The following is a 20,288-nucleotide window of genomic DNA, read 5'->3' as shown; positions in this document are numbered from 1 at the left end:
CCCTTAATCCGAGCAAATAAATCAGACAGCAGCGGCAAAGGATACTGAAATTTGACTGTGATCTTATTAAGAAGGCGGTAATCAATACAAGGTCTCAAAGAACCATCCTTCTTGGCCACAAAAACGAACCCTGCTCCCAATGGTGACGACGACGGACGAATATGACCCTTCTCCAAGGATTCCTTTATATAACTCCGCATAGCGGCGTGCTCTGGCACAGATAAATTAAACAGACGGCCCTTAGGAAACTTACTACCAGGAATCAAATTAATAGCACAGTCGCAATCCCTATGAGGAGGTAGGGCACCAGATTTGGGCTCTTCAAATACATCCCGGTAATCTGATAAAAACTCAGGGACTTCAGAAGGAGTGGAAGGCGAAATTGACAGCAATGGAACATCACCATGTACCCCCTGACAACCCCAGCTGGACACAGACATAGATTTCCAATCCAATACTGGATTATGGACCTGTAGCCATGGCAACCCCAAAACGACCACATCATGCAGATTATGCAACACCAAAAAGCGAATATCCTCCTGATGTGCAGGAGCCATGCACATGGTCAATTGAGTCCAGTACTGAGGCTTATTCTTGGCCAAAGGCGTAGCATCAATTCCTCTCAATGGAATAGGATACTGCAAGGGCTCCAAGAAAAAACCACAGAGCCTGGCAAACTCCAAGTCCATCAAATTCAGGGCAGCGCCTGAATCCACAAATGCCATTACAAAATAGGACGACAGAGAGCAAATCAGAGTAACGGACAAAAGAAATTTAGACTGTACCGTACCAATGGTGGCAGACCTAGCGAACCGCTTAGTGCGCTTAGGACAATTGGAGATAGCATGAGTGGATTCACCACAGTAAAAACACAGCCCATTCCGACGTCTGTGTTCTTGCCGTTCAGCTCTAGTCAAAGTCCTATCACATTGCATAGGCTCAGGCCCATGCTCAGAGAATACCGCCAGATGGTGCACAGCTCTGCGCTCACGCATGCGCCGATCGATCTGAATGGCCAATGACATAGACTCATTCAGACCAGCAGGCGTGGGAAATCCCACCATGACATCCTTAAGGGCTTCAGAAAGACCCTTTCTGAAAATTGGCACATTCATTCCACTGAGTAAGCACAGACCACTTTCTAAACTTCTGACAGTACACCTCCGCTTCATCTTGACCCTGACACAAAGCCAGCAAGATTTTCTCTGCCTGATCCACTGAATTTGGTTCATCATAAAGTAATCCAAGTGCCAGAAAAAACGCAACTACATCTCGCAATGCAGTATCTCCTGGCGCAACGGAAAATGCCCAGTCTTGAGGGTCACCACGCAACAAAGAAATTATGATTTTTACTTGTTGAATGGGGTCACCAGAGGAGCGGGGTTTCAAAGCTAGAAACAGTTTACAATTATTTTTGAAATTCAAGAATCTAGATCTATCCCCAGAAAATAAATCAGGAATAGGAATTCTAGGCTCTAACATAGGATCCTGAACCACAAAATCTTGAATGTTTTGTACCCTTGCAGTGACATGATCCACACAAGAGGATAGACCCTGAATGTCCATCTCTACACCTGTGTCCTGAACCACCCAAAGGTCTAGGGGAAAAGAAAGACAAAACACAGTGCAAAGAAAAAAAAATGGTCTCAGAAGTCCTCTTATCCCTCTATTGAGATGCATTAATACTTTGGGCCAGCTGTACTGTTATGACCTGGTGGTTAGGAGCACCCGACCTGATAGTTAAACTCATACAGGACGAGCTCTGGGATGTGGGAGCTCTGCTGACCGCAAGCCCTAATCGTATCACACACACTAAAAATAGCCGTGGAGCGCTCCTGACGCTCCCTAGGCGCCTCGTCACAGCCTCAGAGCTAGCTAGCCCTAGAGATAGAAAATAAAGCCTACCTTGCCTCAGAGAAATTCCCCAAAGGAGTAGGCAGCCCCCCACATATAATGATTGTGAGAAAAGATGAAAGTCACAAACGCAGAAATGAAATAGGTTTCAGCAAAGAGAGGCCAGACTTACTAAATAGACAGAGGATAGGAAAGGAATCTTTGCGGTCAGCACAAAAACCTACAAAAGACCACACAGAGTGTGCAAAAAAGACCTCCGCACCGACTCACGGTGCGGGGGGGGGGGCACTCTGCATCCCAGAGCTTCCAGCTAGCAAGACAAAGTCAGGATAACCAGCTGGACAAAGAAACAATGAGCAAAAATAACAATAAGGAACTTAGCTTCTGCAGGAGAAGACAGGTCACCAGGCAGATCCAGGAGCGAACTGAACCAATGCTAAAACATTGACAGCTGGCATGGAGTAATGATCTGAGTGGAGTTAAATAGAGAAGCCAACCAAAGGATAAACCACATCACCTGTGTAAGGAACCTCAGAAGCAGCAGCTTCACTCATAGCCACCAGAGGGAGCCCATAGAAAGAACTCGCCGAAGTACCATTCATAGACCCACAGGAGGGAGTTCGACAACAGAATTCACAACAGGCAATATACTAAGTGGTTGGGCAATATACTACGTGGGCTGTGCAATATAGTACGTGACTGGGCAATATATTACGTGACTGGGCAATATAATACGTGGCTGGCCAATATACTACGTGACTGGGCAATTTACTACGTGGCTGTTAGGAATCTCGATCCGTCTCCGCTGCGGTCTCCCATTCTCCTCCAGCCGCAGTGGAGCCTGCTCAGCAGGGACGTCGATCCCAGCGTCTCGCTCAGTCTGACTCTGTGAGAAGAGTTACTGCTGCTTCTCCAGCTTCTGCCTGTAAAGCCTATACTGGTCAGCAGCGAGTGGACTTCTCTGGGACTAAGTCCATGTCTGCGCACACTGAGCATGCCCAGGGCAAGATCTCCCGTTGGAGATCGAGAGTCATGTGCTCAGACTCTGCAGCGCATTCTATTGGTCCTCTTGGCAGGTCTTGGAAGGGCAAAGTTTCTGTGGCCGCTTCCTGTCCTGCAACTATATAAACTGCGCATGACCGCACGGCCATGCGCTAGTGTACAATTTAATACGTGTGTTTGTTGTGAGTGCAAGTCGTTCTTTAAATACCCCTACCCTATTGTATGATTGTTCGCGTATGGAGTATGGCTGCTATCTAGCGCCCGACTTATCACTCAACGTGTCACACACGTGTCAGCGTCTACTGCTGTGACCGCCAGTGCGGTGCCACGCGCCAGTGTGCGCTTCCTGACCCACGTCTGGGTGCTTAGTGGTGCCTGCCAGCACGGCACAGTTCGCACTTCGGTGCCTTAATTATATATTCCTTTCACACCCAGTAGCGGTGTAGTGCCAGCAAGGGTCTAATCGGACTACAATCCCTGTTGGGGTTTAGTTCGCTGACCACTTGCTCGCGCTCTATGTGCGGTACCGCGGTCCTGTGACGCAACAGGATTGCTTTCTTCACGCTGGGTGAGGTTTAACCCACGCGTGTATACTTTTTAATACCGCCATATTGTCTGTCATTTCCTAGCAGCAGGTTTTACCTGCACGGTGGACCCCGGACTGCGAACGCATCTATATCATCTCTCTTGGTGCGTTCCGCCAGTCCTAACAGTGGCTCGGCAATATACTACGTGGCTGGGCAATATACTACGTGGCTCTGTGCTGAATACTACGTCACTGGGCAATGTACTACGTGACTGGGCAATATACTACGTGACTGGGCAATATACTACGTGACTGGGCAATATACTACGTCACTGGGCAATATACTACGTGGCTGGGCAATATACTACGTGACTGGGCAATATATTACGTGACTGGGCAATATACTACGTGACTGGGCAATATACTACGTGACTGGGCAATATACTATGTGACTGGGCAATATACTACGTAGCTGGGCAATATACTACGTCGCTGGGCAATATACTACATGACTGGGCAATATACTACATGATTGGGCAATATACTATGTGACTGGGCAATATACTACGTAGCTGGGCAATATACTATGTGACCGGACAATATACTACGTGACTGGGCAATATACTACATGGCTGGCCAATATACTACGTGACTGGGCAATATACTACGTGGCTGGGCAATATACTACATGACAGGGCAATATACTACGTGGCTCTGTGCTGAATACTATGTTGCTGGGCAATATACTACGTGACTGGGCAATATACTACGTGACTGGGCAATATACTACGTCGCTGGGCAATATACTACATGCCTGGGCAATATACTACGTGACTGGGCAATATACTACGTGGCTGGGCAATATACTACGTGGCTCTGTGCTGAACACTATGTTGCTGGGCAATATACTACGTGACTGGGCAATATACTACGCGACTGGGCAATATACTACGTCGCTGGGCAATATACTACGTGGCTGGGCAATATACTACGTGACTGGGCAATATACTACGTGACTGGGCAATATACTATGTGACTGGGCAATATACTACGTCGCTGGGCAATATACTACGTCGCTGGGCAATATACTACGTGACTGGGCGATATACTACGTGACTGGGCAATATACTACGTGACTGGGCAATATACTACGTGACTGGGCAATATACTATGTGACTGGGCAATATACTACATAGCTGGGCAATATACTACGTCGCTGGGAAATATACTACGTGACTGGGCAATATACTACGTGACTGGGCAATATACTACGTCGCTGGGCAATATACTACGTGACTGGGCAATATACTACGTGACTGGGCAATATATTACGTGACTGGGCAATATACTACGTGACTGGGCAATATACTACGTGACTGGGCAATATACTATGTGACTGGGCAATATACTACGTAGCTGGGCAATATACTACGTCGCTGGGCAATATACTACGTGACTGGGCAATATACTACGTGACTGGGCAATATACTACATGACTGGGCAATATACTACATGATTGGGCAATATACTATGTGACTGGGCAATATACTACGTAGCTGGGCAATATACTATGTGACCGGACAATATACTACGTGACTGGGCAATATACTACATGGCTGGTCAATATACTACGTGACTGGGCAATATACTACGTGGCTGGGCAATATACTACATGACAGGGCAATATACTACGTGGCTCTGTGCTGAATACTATGTTGCTGGGCAATATACTACGTGACTGGGCAATATACTACGTGACTGGGCAATATACTACGTCGCTGGGCAATATACTACATGGCTGGGTAATATACTACGTGACTGGGCAATATACTACGTGGCTGGGCAATATACTACGTGGCTCTGTGCTGAACACTATGTTGCTGGGCAATATACTACGTGACTGGGCAATATACTACGCGACTGGGCAATATACTACGTCGCTGGGCAATATACTACGTGGCTGGGCAATATACTACGTATATATATATATATATACATTGCCCAGTATATTGGCTGGGCAATATACTACGTGGCTCTGTGCTGAATACTACGTCACTGGGCAATGTACTACGTGACTGGGCAATATACTACGTGACTGGGCAATATACTATGTGACTGGGCAATATACTACGTAGCTGGGCAATATACTACGTCGCTGGGAAATATACTACGTGACTGGGCAATATACTACGTGACTGGGCAATATACTACGTGACTGGGCAATATACTACGTGACTGGGCAATATACTATGTGACTGGGCAATATACTACGTAGCTGGGCAATATACTATGTGACCGGGCAATATACTACATGGCTGGGCAATATACTACATGACAGGGCAATATAGTACGTGGCTCTGTGCTGAATACTATGTTGCTGGGCAATATACTACGTGACTGGGCAATATACTACGTGACTGGGCAATATACTACGTCGCTGGGCAATATACTACATGGCTGGGCAATTTACTACGTGACTGGGCAATATACTACGTGGCTGGGCAATATACTACGTGGCTCTGTGCTGAATACTACGTCACTGGGCAATATACTACGTGACTGGGCAATATACTACATGATTCGGCAATATACTACGTGACTGGGCAATATACTACGTCGCTGGGCAATATACTACGTCGCTGGACAATATAATACGTGACTGGGTAATATACTACGTGACTGGGCAATATACTACGTAACTGGGCAATATACTGCGTGACTGGGCAATTTACTATGTAGCTGTGCAATATACTATGTGGTTGGGCAATATAATACGTGGGTTGTGCAATATACTACGTGGATATGCATATTCTAGAATACCCGATGCGTTAGAATCAGGCCACCATCTAGTGAGGTTATAACTCTGGAACACTTTAATGGATTATGGTGATTCTGACACTGTTTTCTCGTGACATATTGTACTTCATTATAGTGGTAAAATTTCTTTGATATTACCTGCGCTTATTTGTGAAAAAAAAATGGAAATTTGGCAAAAATTTTGAAAATTTCACAATTTTCCAACTTTGAATTTTTATGCCCTTAAATCACAAAGATATGTCACACAATATACTTAATAAGTAACATTTCCCACATGTCCACTTTACATCAGCACTTTTTTTTGTTAGGGAGTTAAAAGGGTTAAAGGTTGACCAGCAATTTCTCATTTTTACAACACCATTGTTTTAAGGACCACATTACATTTGAAGTCACTTTGAAGGGTCTATATGATAGAAAATACCCAAGTGTGACACCATTCTAAAAACTGCACATCTTAAGGTACTCAAAATAACATTCAAGAAGTTTATTAACCCTTCAGGTATTTCACAGGAATTTACTTCAGCTCCATTTTGTTTTATTTTACCAAGGGTAACAGGAGAAACTGGACCACAAAAGTTGTTGTACAATTTGTCCTGAGTACGCTGATATCCCATATGTGGGGGTAAACCACTGTTTGGGCGCATGGCAGAGCTCGGAAGGGAAGGAGCACCATTTGACTTTTCAATGCAAAATTGACTGGAATTGAGATGGGACACCATGTTGCGTTTAGAGATCCCCTGATGTGCTTAACCCCTTAGTGACCGAGCCAAATTTTTGAAATCTGACCAGTGTCACTTTATGTGGTAATAACTCTGCAACGCTTCAACAAATCCCAGTGATTTTGAGATTGTTTTTTCGTGACACATTATACTTTATGATAATGGTAAATTTAGTTCAACATTTTTTGTGTTTATTTATAAAAAATATTAAAAATTTGAGAAAAATGTTACAAAATTAGCAATTTTCTAAATTTGAATGATTATCCCTTTAATCCAGATAGTCATACAACAGCAAACCATTAATAAATAACATTTCCCACATGTCTGCTTTACATCAGCACCATTTGTAAAATGTTATTTTATTTTGTTAGCATTTTAGGAGGTTTAAAAATGTAGCAGCAATTTTTCATTTTTTCAAAGAAATTTACCACATTTATTTTTTTAGGGACTTATCCATGTTTGAAGTGATTTTAGGGGTCCCATATATTGGGAAACCCCCAAACGTGATACCATTTTAGAAACAGCACCCCTAAACATATTGAAAACTGCTGTCAGGTAGTTTATTAACCCTTCAGGTGCTTTACAGGTATTAATGCAAAGTGGTATGACAGAAATGAAAATGTGTATTTTTACCACCTAAATGTTGCTAACTTCTAAACAGATTACTACAGCCGTCAGACTCTAAGGCCGCTATTTGGCCATGAATTGCCATCGCAAACATCAGGACAACAAAATCATGATCTGAGGGCACCAATTGTGACAACGAAGAAGCCCCCACACTCTGTTAACCATTTATAATGATGTAGTCACTATTGACAGCAGCATCTAAGGGGTTAAACAGATTTAGAAGGTGCAAATACTGATCGTGGCTGATACAGCAAGTTGTCAGCTATAGTGTACAACCAACAGATGCTGGATTGTCATCTGTATGGGGAGGCTATTCTCTTATATCTCAGGTCAGTTAAAAGACGTATTGGCGGTCATTAAGGGGTTAAACATTGAAACCGCCCACAAGTGACAACATTTTGGAAAGTAGACCACCTAAGGAACTTATCTAGATGTGTAGTGAGCACTTTGAACCTCCAAGTGTTTCAGTACAGTTTATAATGCAGAGCCGTGAAAATAAAAATTCTTTTTTTTTCAACAAAATTATTTTTTAACCCCTCGTTTTGTATTTTAAAAATGGGTAATAGGAGAGATTGGACCCCAAACATTGTTGTCCAATTTATCCCGAGTACACTGATACCCCATATGTGGAAGGAACCACCGTTTGGGCGCATGGCATAGCTCGGAAGGGAAGGCGCACCGTTTGGAATGCAGACTTAGATAGATTGGTCTGCAGGCATCACATTGCATTTGCAGAGCCCCTGATGTACCTAAACAGTAGAAACCCCCCACAAGTGACCCCATATTGGAAACTAGACCCCCAAGAAACTTATCTAGATGTGTGGTGAGCACTTTGAACCCCCAAGTGTTTCACTACAGTTTATAACGCAGAGCCGTGAAAGTAAAAATTATTTTTTTTTCCACAAAAATTATTTTTTAGCCCCCAGTTTTGTATGTTCCCAAGGGTAACATGAGAAATTGGACCCCAAAAGCTGTTATCCAATTTGTCCTAAGTATGCTGATACCCCATATGTTGGGGTAAACCACTGTTTGGGAAGGGAAGGAGCACTGTTTTACTTTTTTAACGCAGAATTGGCTGGAATGGAGATCGGACGCCATGTCGCATTTGGAGAGCCCCTGATGTGCCTAAACAGTGGAAACCCCCCAATTCTGACTGAAACCCTAACCCAAACACACCCCTAACCCTAATCCCAACCATATCCCTAACCACACACCTAACCTAACCCTAATCCAAACTGTAAATGTAATCCAAACCCTAACTTTAGCCCCAACCCTAACTCTAGCCTCAACCCTCATGCGAAGTCTTGTTTTTTGCGGGACGAGTTGATGTTTTTATTGGTACCATTTTCGGGCACGTGACATTTTTTGATCACTTTTTATCCCGATTTTTGTGATGTAGAATGAGCAAAAACCAGCTATTAGTAACATAGTAACATAGTTAGTAAGGCCGAAAAAAGACATTTGTCCATCCAGTTCAGCCTATATTCCATCATAATAAATCCCCAGATCTACGTCCTTCTACAGAACCTAATAATTGTATGATACAATATTGTTCCGCTCCAGGAAGACATCCAGGCCTCTCTTGAACCCCTAGAATACACTGATAGCAGTGGGATTTGAACCCACGCCTCCAAAGAGACTGGAGCCTTAATCCAGCACCTTAGACCACTCGGCGCTGGATTCATGAATTTCTTTTGGGGTGGGGGGCGCTTATACCGTTTGGTAATATTGATAAAGCAGTTTTATTCTTCGGGTCAGAATGATTACAGTGATACCGCACTTATATCATTTTTTTATGTTTTGGCGCTTTTATACGATAAAAACTATTTTATATAAAAAATAATTATTTTTGCATCGCTTTATTCTGAGGACTATAACTTTTTTATTTTTGATGATGCTGTTTTGCAGCTCGTTTTTTTGCGGGACAAAATGACGTTTTCAGCGGTACCATGGTTATTTATATCCGTCTTTTTGATCGCGTGTTATTCCACTTTTTTTTTGGCGGTATGATAATAAAGCGTCATTTTTTGCTTACTTTTTTTTTTACGGTGTTCACTGAAGAGGTTCACCAGTGGGACAGTTTTTTTTTACACATGTAAATATTTTTTTTTTTTACTTTTTTACATTGCCCCAGGGGGACATCACAGTAAAGTGACAGATCAGCGATCACACAGGCACTGCAGGAGGCTTGCCGGCACCTGCTCTGAGCAGGCGCTTGGAAGACACCTCCCTGCAGGACCCAGAAGGCTCCCCGTGGCCATTTTGGATACGGGCCCGCAGGGAGGAGGAGGTAGGAGACCCTCGGAGCAACCTGATCACATTGCGTTGCTCCGAGGATCTCAGGGAAGCATGCAGGGAGCCCCCTCCCTGCGCGATGCTTCCCTGTGCCACTGGAATGCTGCAATCATCTTTGATCGCAGTGTGATGGGGATTAATGTGCCAGGAGCGGTCCATGACTACTCCTGTCACATAGTGCTGGATGTCAGCTGCGATAGTCAGCTCCCCCCATGAGCACGGCTGATCGGTGATGACGTACTATCCCGTCGATGGTCATACGGGCCCATACCACCTCGACGGGATAGTACGTCAGATGTCAGAAAGGGGTTAAGACAAAACTTAAGGCAGAAAGACCCACAAACAAGTAACAACTGAAGTTAGTTGCAGTAAAGACCTGGCAGAGCATCATAAAGGAGGAAACCCAGTGTTTGGTGATGTCCATGGCTTCTAGACTTCATGCAGTCATTGCCTGCAAAGGATTCTCTGCAAAGTATTAAAAATGAACATTTTATTTATGGTAAAGTTAATTTGTTCTTTTACTTTTGAGCCTCTGAAGTGAGGAGGCTTCATAGAAAAATGTTTACAGTTCCTAAAAGTTTCATAGGAAATTTTTGTTCAACCCCTTTAATTAAACCTGAAAGTCTACAATTAATTTGTGTCTTAGTTTAATTTTAAATAAAAAATAGTGGCCTGCAGAGTCCAAATCACGAAGATCCGAGCACTGTTCAAATATTCTGAATCTAACTGTATGTACTGTACATATATATGGATATTTTAGGACTTTTATTTCGCTATGCAGAAACGCTGTGCAAACCTGAAGCAGCTATTAGTTGATATTATTTTTTCTCATTAAAGGGGTTTTCCACTACTAGGAAAACCACCTTCTTGAACTAAATATTTGGCCCTTATAAAATGAAAAAACCTACACTCATTAACTCCTGTGCTGGCGCCGTTCCAGTGGTGTCAGCACTCGCAGTCTAGGAATTCTGTAGCGGTGTTGTGAAACGTGGTTCTTGGCACCCAATCAGAGCTGGTGTCACTGTCCTCCTCTTCGCACAGATTGAACATGAAGAGGAGGCCAGGGATCAGCTGCAGCCCTGGCTTCCTCTTCATGTTCAATCCGTACAAAGACGGAGACAGTGACCCGAGCGCTGAATGAGTACTGGGCACCACATGTCACAAAACTGCAAGAGAGCTCTGGAATCGCAAGGGAGGTGAATTTAAGCTTTTTTTATTTTATCGGGGCCAAACATTTAGTTCAAGAAGGGGTTATCCTAGTAGTGGAAAAACCCTTTAATATAGTCTTGGACGATTCTTGTCCTGTAATGCGCAGTAGACTTGTGCATGTATAAAGCAGCAAATCTGGAATATATTCTGAACTGCAATCAGGATTTGATTGGTTGACTTAGTAGGATTATTTAGGATCTTTATTTAATTTTAGGTGAGATATCTGCAAAATTTTCTTCCATTGTTTACACATTTTCATGTATATTATTATATATGCCCAAAGTCTGACCTTACTGTGCTGTTACTTTTTTGTAGGATGGTGGATGTTATGGAGATTTGTATTGCAAAGCATTAAAAACATACAACATGCTTTGCTTTGGCATATATCGGTTACGTGATGCCCATCTGAGCACACCTAGCCAGTGTACCAAAAGGTAGGTAAATGTTACAATTAAGGTTTAAAATGCCGTATTTTCGGATTTTAATACACACTTTTTTCCTCCAAATTTGGGAGGAAATGGTGGTGCGTTTTATAATCCGAAGATAACATACCGGGGGGGCAGTGGCAGGGATCACAGGAGGCAGCAGGCGACAGACAAGAGATAGAAGCTGTCTTTGGAGTGAAGATAAAACACAATGTCTCTTCTGCTGCATGTGCTGCATGCACAGCAGTACACTCACGTTTAGGCCTCTTTTCCACTTGTGAGAAAAAACGGTCCGATTTACGGACCGAAAAAACGGATGTAACGTCTGCGAGTGTCATGCAAATTTTTTGAATCGCAACATGCGTATGACATCCGTATTGCTGTCCGATTTTTACGCACGGGTCTCCTTTGAAAAGCCAGTAATTCAGCGCAGTGTACAGTAAAATCACACTGACAGGTTAGATTAGAGTAGATATATACACATAGAATAGGTATATATACATATATAAAATATATGTCAGGGAGACACCTAGATATATATATATATATATTTAATGCAGCGCTAGATAGCTGAAAAGCCAGTAATTCAATTGCCGGCTTTTGCTATCTCCTTCCTAAACCCGATATGATATGAGACATGGTTTACATACAGTAAACCATCTCATATCCCCTTTTTTTTTGCATATTCCACACTACTAATGTCAGTAGTGTGTATGTGCAAAATTTGGGCGCTCTAGCTATTATATTTAAGGGTTAAATCGCGGAAAAAATTGGCGTGGGCTCCCGCGCAATTTTCTCCGCCAGAGTGGTAAAGCCAGTGACTGAGGGCAGATATTAATAGCCTGGAGAGGGTCCATGGTTATTGCCCCCCCCCTGGCTAAAAACATCTGCCCCCAGCCACCCCAGAAAAGGCACATCTGGAAAATGCGCCTATTCTGGCACTTGGCCACTTTCTTCCCATTCCCGTACAGCGGTGAGATATGGGGTAATGAAGGGTTAATGTCACCTTGCTATTGTAAGGTGACATTAAGCCAGATTAATAATTTAGAGGCGTCAATTATGACACCTATTCATTATTAATCCAATTGTATGAAATGGTTAAAAAAACACACCCACATTATTAAAAAGTCTTTTAATGAAATAAAGACACAGGTTGTTGTAATATTTTATTAGACTCTTAATCCACCTGAAGACCCTCGCTCTGTAACAAAGGAAAAATAAAAAAACAATATCCCATACCTTCCGATGATGCATCTGAATGGGTTAAATAATTTTACACCCAGGAGCTCTGCTAATGCAGCTGTGCTCGTGGCTGTAAAACCCCAGCGAATGAATGAAAAGTAGGTCAATGACCTGTAGTTACCTTCAGTTGTGGTGAGGCGCCCTCTGCTGGATGTCCTCATATGAACTCGAGCCTGGGAACTTTTCTGAATATTTTCCCACGCTCGAGTTTATATGAGGACATCCAGCAGAGGGCGCCACACCGCAACTGAAGGTAACTACAAGTCATTGACCTACTTTCCATTCATTCGCTGGGGTTTTACAGTCAGGAGCACAGCTGCATTAGCAGAGCTCCTGGGAGCTGCATTAGCAGAGCTCTTGGGTGTAAAATTATTTAACCCCTTCAGATGGATTTCTGGGGTGGCTGTGGGCAGGGGGGGGGGGCAATAACCATGGACCCTCTCCAGGCTATTAATATCTGCCCTCAGTCACTGGCTTTACCACTCTGGCGGAGAAAATTTTCTGCGATATAACCCTTAAATATAATAGCTAGAGCGCCCAAATTTTGCACATACACACTACTAACATTAGTAGTGTGGAATATGCAAAAAAAAGGGGATATGAGATGGTTTACTGTATGTAAACCATGTCTCATATCATGTCGGGTTTGTGAAGGAGATAGCAAAAGCCGGCAATTGAATTACCGGCTTTTAAGCTATCTAGCACTGCATTAAATATAAATATATATATATATATATGTGTCTCCCTGACATATATATATGTATATATACCTATTCTATGTGTATATATCTACTCTAATCTAAGCTGTCAGTGTGATTTTACTGTACACCGCGCTGAATTGCCGGCTTTTCAAAGGACACCGGTGCGTAAAAATTGTACAGCACTCGCATGGTGCGAGTGCTGTGCGATTTTTTTTTCTCGCACCCATTGACTTGCATTGGCGTGTCTCATCCGAGAATCACAGCAAATCGCAGCATGCTGTGATTTTTTTCTCAGTCCGATTTCAGCTGAGAAAAAAATCGCAAATGGAATGTCACCTATTGAATAACATTGGTCCAAGTGCAATCTGATTTTTTATCGGATTGCACTCGTCCGTTCTCCTCGCAAGTGGAAAAGAGGCCTTACCGTCAGAGTTCCCTCAGCTTCTGTCACTCTGGCTCCGCGTTTATGAGCTCCACAAATCACTTTAGAGGTCTATTTCCAGCAGTTTAACTTAACTGAACAGCAATGCATCCATCACACAGGCAGCACAAGTCACACAAAGCGACATTTCCTGCGCTTTCCTTGCCTTCCGGGCAGCCTCAGATCTTTCTCTCTTCCTGCAGCCCCTGTCTCACTTCTGGACAATCTTTGTCCTGTCCGTGCTCCAGGCCCACCAGCAGGGGCTGGCTGGCAAATTTTAGCCTGGGGAGCAAGCACACAGCAGTGGCCCATGAGTAGCCCATCCTGAAAGGGACACTGTCACCTGAATTTGGAGGGAACAATCTTCAGCCATGGAGGCGGGGTTTTGGGGTTTTTGATTCACCCTTTCCTTACCTGCTGGCTGCATGCTGGCTGCAATATTGGATTGAAGTTCATTCTCTGTCCTCCGTAGTACACGCCTGCACAAGGTAATCTTGCCTTGCCCAGGCGTGTACTATGGAGGACAGAGAATGAACTTCAATCCAATATTGCAGCCAGCATGCAGCCAGCGGGTAAGGAAAGGGTGAATCAAAAACCCCAAAACCCCGCCTCCACGGCTGAAGATTGTTCCCTCCAAATTCAGGTGACAGTGTCCCTTTAAAGGGGTTGTCAGATCTTATGCTGCATGTCTACATCTACAGTCACGATGTGTGACTCCTCATATCGTGCGCACTGTGCGCTGGGAAGATTCTCTGGTGCTGGCACCGGAAACAGGTGGTCTTGTGACCACAAGCATGCGATATATATATTCCCAGCCACGTTCCGACTAAATTGTTTCTGGCCTTATTCAATACAGTTGCAGTAGGCCATTCAAGTCTAGTCGGCATGTGACCGCATGTATGTAAATCACAAACTTGCAGTCACACACCCACTGAATGACCACAGCACTGCGAGCAATGTGAGGATTCACAAGTCTGCAGTCACATAGAATGACACACACACACACCGCACAGCCCCACTGTATAATGACACACACACGCACAGCCCCACTGCATAATGACACATACGCACCACCATTCCCGCTGTCCGCCGCCCCTTCAGTACCTCCATAATGGCACCATAAATAACCTCCATAACTCCACCATAGAGTACCTCCTTAACACCACCATACAGTCCCTCCATAACAGCACCATACATTACCTCCATAACACCACAATACAGTCCCTCCATAACACCAACATACAATCCCTCCATAAGAGCACCATACACTACCTCCATAACACCACAATAGTCCCTCCATAACAGTACCATACGATCCCTCCATAACAGCACCATACATTACCTCCATAACACCACCATACATTACCTTCATAACACCACAATACAGTCCCTCCATAACAGCAGCATACATTACCTCCATAACAGCACCATGCATTACCTCCATAACACCACAATACAGTCCCTCCATAACACCAACATACGATCCCTGCATAAGAGCACCATACACTACCTCCATAACACCACAATAGTCCCTCCATAACAGTACCATACGATCCCTCCATAACAGTACCATACGATCCCTCCATAACACCACCATACATTACCTTCATAACACCACAATACAGTCCCTCCATAACAGCACCATACATTACCTCCATAACAGCACCATGCATTACCTCCATAACACCACAATACAGTCCCTCCATAACAGCACCATACATTACCTCCATAACAGCACCATGCATTACCTCCATAACACCACAATACAGTCCCTCCATAACAGCACCATACATTACCTCCATAACAGCACCATACACTACCTCCATAACACCACAATAGTCCCTCCATAACAGTACCATGCGATCCCTCCATAACAGCACCATACATTACCTCCATAACAGCACCATGCATTACCTCCATAACACCACAATACAGTCCCTCCTTAACACCAACATACGATCCCTCCATAAGAGCACCATACACTACCTCCATAACACCACAATAGTCCCTCCATAACAGTACCATGCGATCCCTCCATAACAGCACCATACATTACCTCCATAACACCACCATACATTACCTTCATAACACCACAATACAGTCCCTCCATAACACCACCATATTGTCCCTCCATAACACCACCATACGGTCCATCCATAACACCACCATACAATAATTCCATTACAGCACCATACATTACCTCCATAACACCACCATAGAGTACCTGCATAATATCGGGTCATAGTTCTCAGTCCAGTGCAGGATTGTGCTCTGTGGTCGGTCGGTCGCTCTGTCCAAGGCTGGACTGAGACAAAAAGGCAGCCCTGCCACACAAATCCCACCACCACACATACTATAACACATCCGACCCCCGATCAGTGGATTTTTATTTACATACTCCAGCAGTTTGTTTTTCTTTTTAGGGTATGTGCACACGTATCTGTGAGGGCTGCGGATTTTTGCACAGTGGATTTGTCCGCAGTGTAAAACCACTGTGGTTTTTACTGCGGATTTAGCGCGGTTTCTATTGCGGTTTCCGCTGCGGGTTTACACCTGCAGTTTTCTATTGGAGCAGGTGTAAACCCACAGTGGGATCCGCACAAAGAATTGACATGCTGCGGAATGTAAACCGCTGCGTTTCCGCGCGTTTTTTTCCGCAGCATGTGCACTGCGGATTTCGTTTCCCATAGGTTTACATTATACTGTAAACGCAAGGGAAACCGCTGTGGATCTGCAGCAAAATCCGCAGCATGTGCACATACCCTTACAACGCTGGAGTGGCGCTTCAAGTGTAAGCCCCCTAACCTCAGTGATATTCTCACCCTCTGGCATCTTCCCCGCTTTTCAGCACTGCTCTGGTCCCACAGCACCATTTTGTAAGCGCAGCTTCTGACAGCTGCAAGTCAGAAGTTACTTTACAAGCTGTCAATACAAGGTTATGAGAGCCAGAACGAGTCCAGGAGGATGGTCTCATAGACTTGTACTGAAAAGTGACCTCCACGCCACTCCATGAAACACTAAAGCTGCAAGCAGGTCACTTTTCACAGGAGACGAACCGGAGCAATGCTGGAGAGCAATGAAGGCAGAGGAAAGTGAGTATGAGACAGGGGGCAGCGGACTTACATTTAAATTACCACTCCAGCCGTGCAATAAAGAAAAATGCTGGAGTGGTGCTTTAAAGGAGTTATTTGAAGAGCTACATGTGAATGGCGCTGCAGTGCGCAGAATCGACCACAGCTCTAGTTATGTGATGCTCTTCAGAGCTCCAGTTCTCGAGATTATGGGGGTCCCAGAGATTGGCAAGTTATCCCATATACCGAGGGAGGGGGTTACTTGTGGTAACCCATTTAAACAGGTTTTCCAAGATTTGTTTTTGTTTGGCCATAGGAATAGAATAAATAAACCAATAATGACAATCCAGACGTGCAATACAACCTCTCCAACAACGTAACAGTAGAAGTGTGTATATATACAGTGTATATACAGAATAAGGCCCTGTTCACACGTTCAGTATTTTACATCAGTATGTGTAAACCACAAGCACAGCCTGCGCAGTAGCATCTATCGGGTGTACATAAAAGGTGATCCAAAAGCTGCTACTATGCATGCGCCGGCGGTGCCATCGTGGAGGAGAATACTTTTCTCTACAAAGTTGGCACCGCCTACGCAGTAGCAGCTTTCGGATCACCTCTACATACACTGATAGCTGCTACTGCGCAGGATAACCTTTAACAAATTAATTATATAAACACTACATATGCAATCAGGCTGGCATCTGCCTGCAGAAGGTGCTTAATTTTTCACATGCACACAATACACTCCTCATAGTGCTCCATATAGTATAATGCATCGCCATCGTCATTCATGTCGTACAATTCACTTCCCATAGTATAATGCACCTCATAGTTCTTCATATAGTATAATGTATTCCCCACAGTCCTCGATACAGTATAATGCAGCCCACATATAGTATAATGCAGCCACTCTACAGAGTATAATGTGGCCACCCCACAGAGTATAATGCAGCCCAGCCATCAATATAATGTAACCCCCATGGAATATAATGCAGCTCCCCTCATAGTATAATGCAGCCCCTCCAAACAGGGGCAGTGAGAAAGACACAGTCAAACAATGACTAGAGGGCAGGGTAAAGGGCACAAGGGGGCTAGGGGAGACAGGCACAAGGGTGACAGGGGCTAGGGAGCAAGGAAGACAGGCACAAGGGGACTAATAGGCAAGGGAGACTGACAAAAGGGGACAAGGGAGACTGACACAAGGGGACAAGGGACAGAAGCACAAGGGGACAAGGGAGACAGGCACATGGGGATACAGGGACTAGTGGGCAAGGGAGACTGACACAAGGGGACACAGAGACAAGGGACCCAAGCACAAGGGGACAAGGGCGACAGGCACAAGGGGACTCATTGGGACTAGGAGGAAGGGGAGAAGGGCACAAGGGGACACAGGAACTAGGGAGCAAGGCACACGAGGACACAAGGGGACTCCGAGGGCATAGTAGATAGGGACACACGGGGAGACTGGGCTGCAAGGGGACAGGGGAAGATGGGGGGAGACTTGGGATCAGGGAAGAAGGGGGCACAGGGATTATGAGGACAGGGTAGATGGGGAACACACGATGAGAAAGGGGACAGGGGAGATTTGAAAGCAGGGCAGATGGGTACAGGGGGACAAGAGGCAGGGAATGCAAGGGGGTGCAGGAGGACTCAGGGCATGGGAGATGGGGAGCATCCGGGGGACCAGAAGAGGAGGGACAATGCAGGTACGGGGGCCTAGAAGAGCACAATGACCTGAACCTGGGGACCTATGAGGACATGGGGCACGGGAGAGCAGGAAGGAAATGGGGCTGGTGTCACAGGGGGTAAGGGACGCTGGGGGCCGAGGACGACGACACACGGGCAGCAGACACACCTCACTGCCGCCGCTTCCGTACACCTACATGTTCATCCTCGGATCCTCCACATGGCTGAGCTGCTGCAGCATCCCCCTCCTGGGCGGTTCAGTCCATGCACCCCCCACCAGCCCCAGAGCTGCCTGTTCCCGGTCCCAGCAGCCACCACAGGCTCCGCCAATATGGCGGCCGCCATCACCTGTGCAAATGCTGCACTGCCTGGGCTCCGCACACAGCGGGTGCGCGATAAAGTGTCGTCATCGCGCAACCGCAGTGTCAGAGCCTAGAAAAAAACACATACTCTGACCTGCCATATTTAATTTATCAAATGCCCCCCTCTCCCCTCCCCCTTAGCACAGCAAACCTTGAGATGGGCAGCTGGAATGTGCTGGACAGCGGGCACACAGGGCAGCCACCTCTCTTCTTCTCGTGCCCTCCTGTGCTGCTGCTCTGCACACTGATGCTCCTCCCCCTCCAGGTCCTAGTTGATCAGACATCGGAGACAGATCTGCACAGTGCACTCAGAAGAGGAGAAGGCTGCGTGCAATCACTATATAAGTAAAGCAGTCTCCTCCTCTTCTTGTGTGCCTGGAGCTGCCCCCTCTCACTGCAGTGTGCACATTACTGAAGCCGGCCATGGCTGCAGCCATAGGTGCACGCTGCATGTCCCACCCCATGTTCCTGCTCATCACATACTCTACTGCCGTTCCTCCAGTGGCCCTGTGCAGCTGCTTAGGCACCGGCCTGGGGGGCATATGCATTTCTGCCACCCGGCCCAGTCCGCCTCTTCCCACCAGCTTCCTACCAGTCCCAGGTCCGGCTTCAGTGGGAAAAGGTGCTAGGTTTGACATCTCAGCTCCACCAGGCCTGGTCATAGACCCCGGATCCTCTTTGGGTTAGTCTCTGTTCCTGCTGGCGACCGCCTGCACAACTCTTAGCCTGGGGCCCCTTCCTGTCGTAGCAGATCTACGGCTGTAGGACTGTCTGATCTCACTGCTGCCTGCACCTTGCCCTGGGCAAAGCTGTTCGGGCTCTGCTCTTTAATCAGGATGTGCCTGTTCTATAATCCTTGCTCTGCACTGCACTGCCCTATAGCTCCTCACAAATGCTAAACCCCTATGCTAATTCTATCCTATTCTCTGATGCCCCCACTATTCAAATCCCCCTACGGTCCTATACTACCTAAGGTCCTATCCTAGCCCTAATTCTATACAGAACACATATTAAAGACATCCACATTACAGTACATGACACAAAACAAATACATTTATATTAATGAACATCAAGGTGCTGCATTTGATATATGTGTACAGTGTCCAAGGGAGGGAAGGCACGTGATGAACTGGGTGACCTCCTTACAAAGACAGCTCATGCCTCTTCCTCCTGAGCCTTGGTATGTTCTTCTGTCTCAGTTTCAAATGAGTCAATAGTCTAAAGTCTGAAAGGACTACATTGAACCCCTTTGAACTCTTTATTGCAAACAGAGCCCTAATATTGTCAAAGTAACCTCAACATATGCCTCTACCTTGTGCCAGTCATTA

At 45.3% G+C, this 20,288-nt stretch overlaps 1 protein-coding gene across 8 annotated transcripts in view; it reads left to right on the top strand.

Annotated features, from left to right (window-relative positions):
* The window catches only part of KCNMA1 (potassium calcium-activated channel subfamily M alpha 1), a 1,262,580-nt gene that overhangs the window by 1,217,021 nt on the left and 25,271 nt on the right, over positions 1-20,288 (top strand). For all 8 annotated transcript variants that reach the window (XM_069753065.1, XM_069753070.1, XM_069753069.1 and 5 more), the window contains one exon: positions 11,365-11,483. In XM_069753065.1, the coding sequence (XP_069609166.1) occupies positions 11,365-11,483 (119 nt within the window). The remainder of the gene's footprint in view (positions 1-11,364; positions 11,484-20,288) is intronic.

Source organism: Ranitomeya imitator, chromosome 2, assembly GCF_032444005.1.
Source record: "Ranitomeya imitator isolate aRanImi1 chromosome 2, aRanImi1.pri, whole genome shotgun sequence".
NCBI classification, from domain to species: Eukaryota; Metazoa; Chordata; class Amphibia; order Anura; family Dendrobatidae; genus Ranitomeya; species Ranitomeya imitator.
This window is presented reverse-complemented; position numbering and strand designations above follow the sequence as displayed.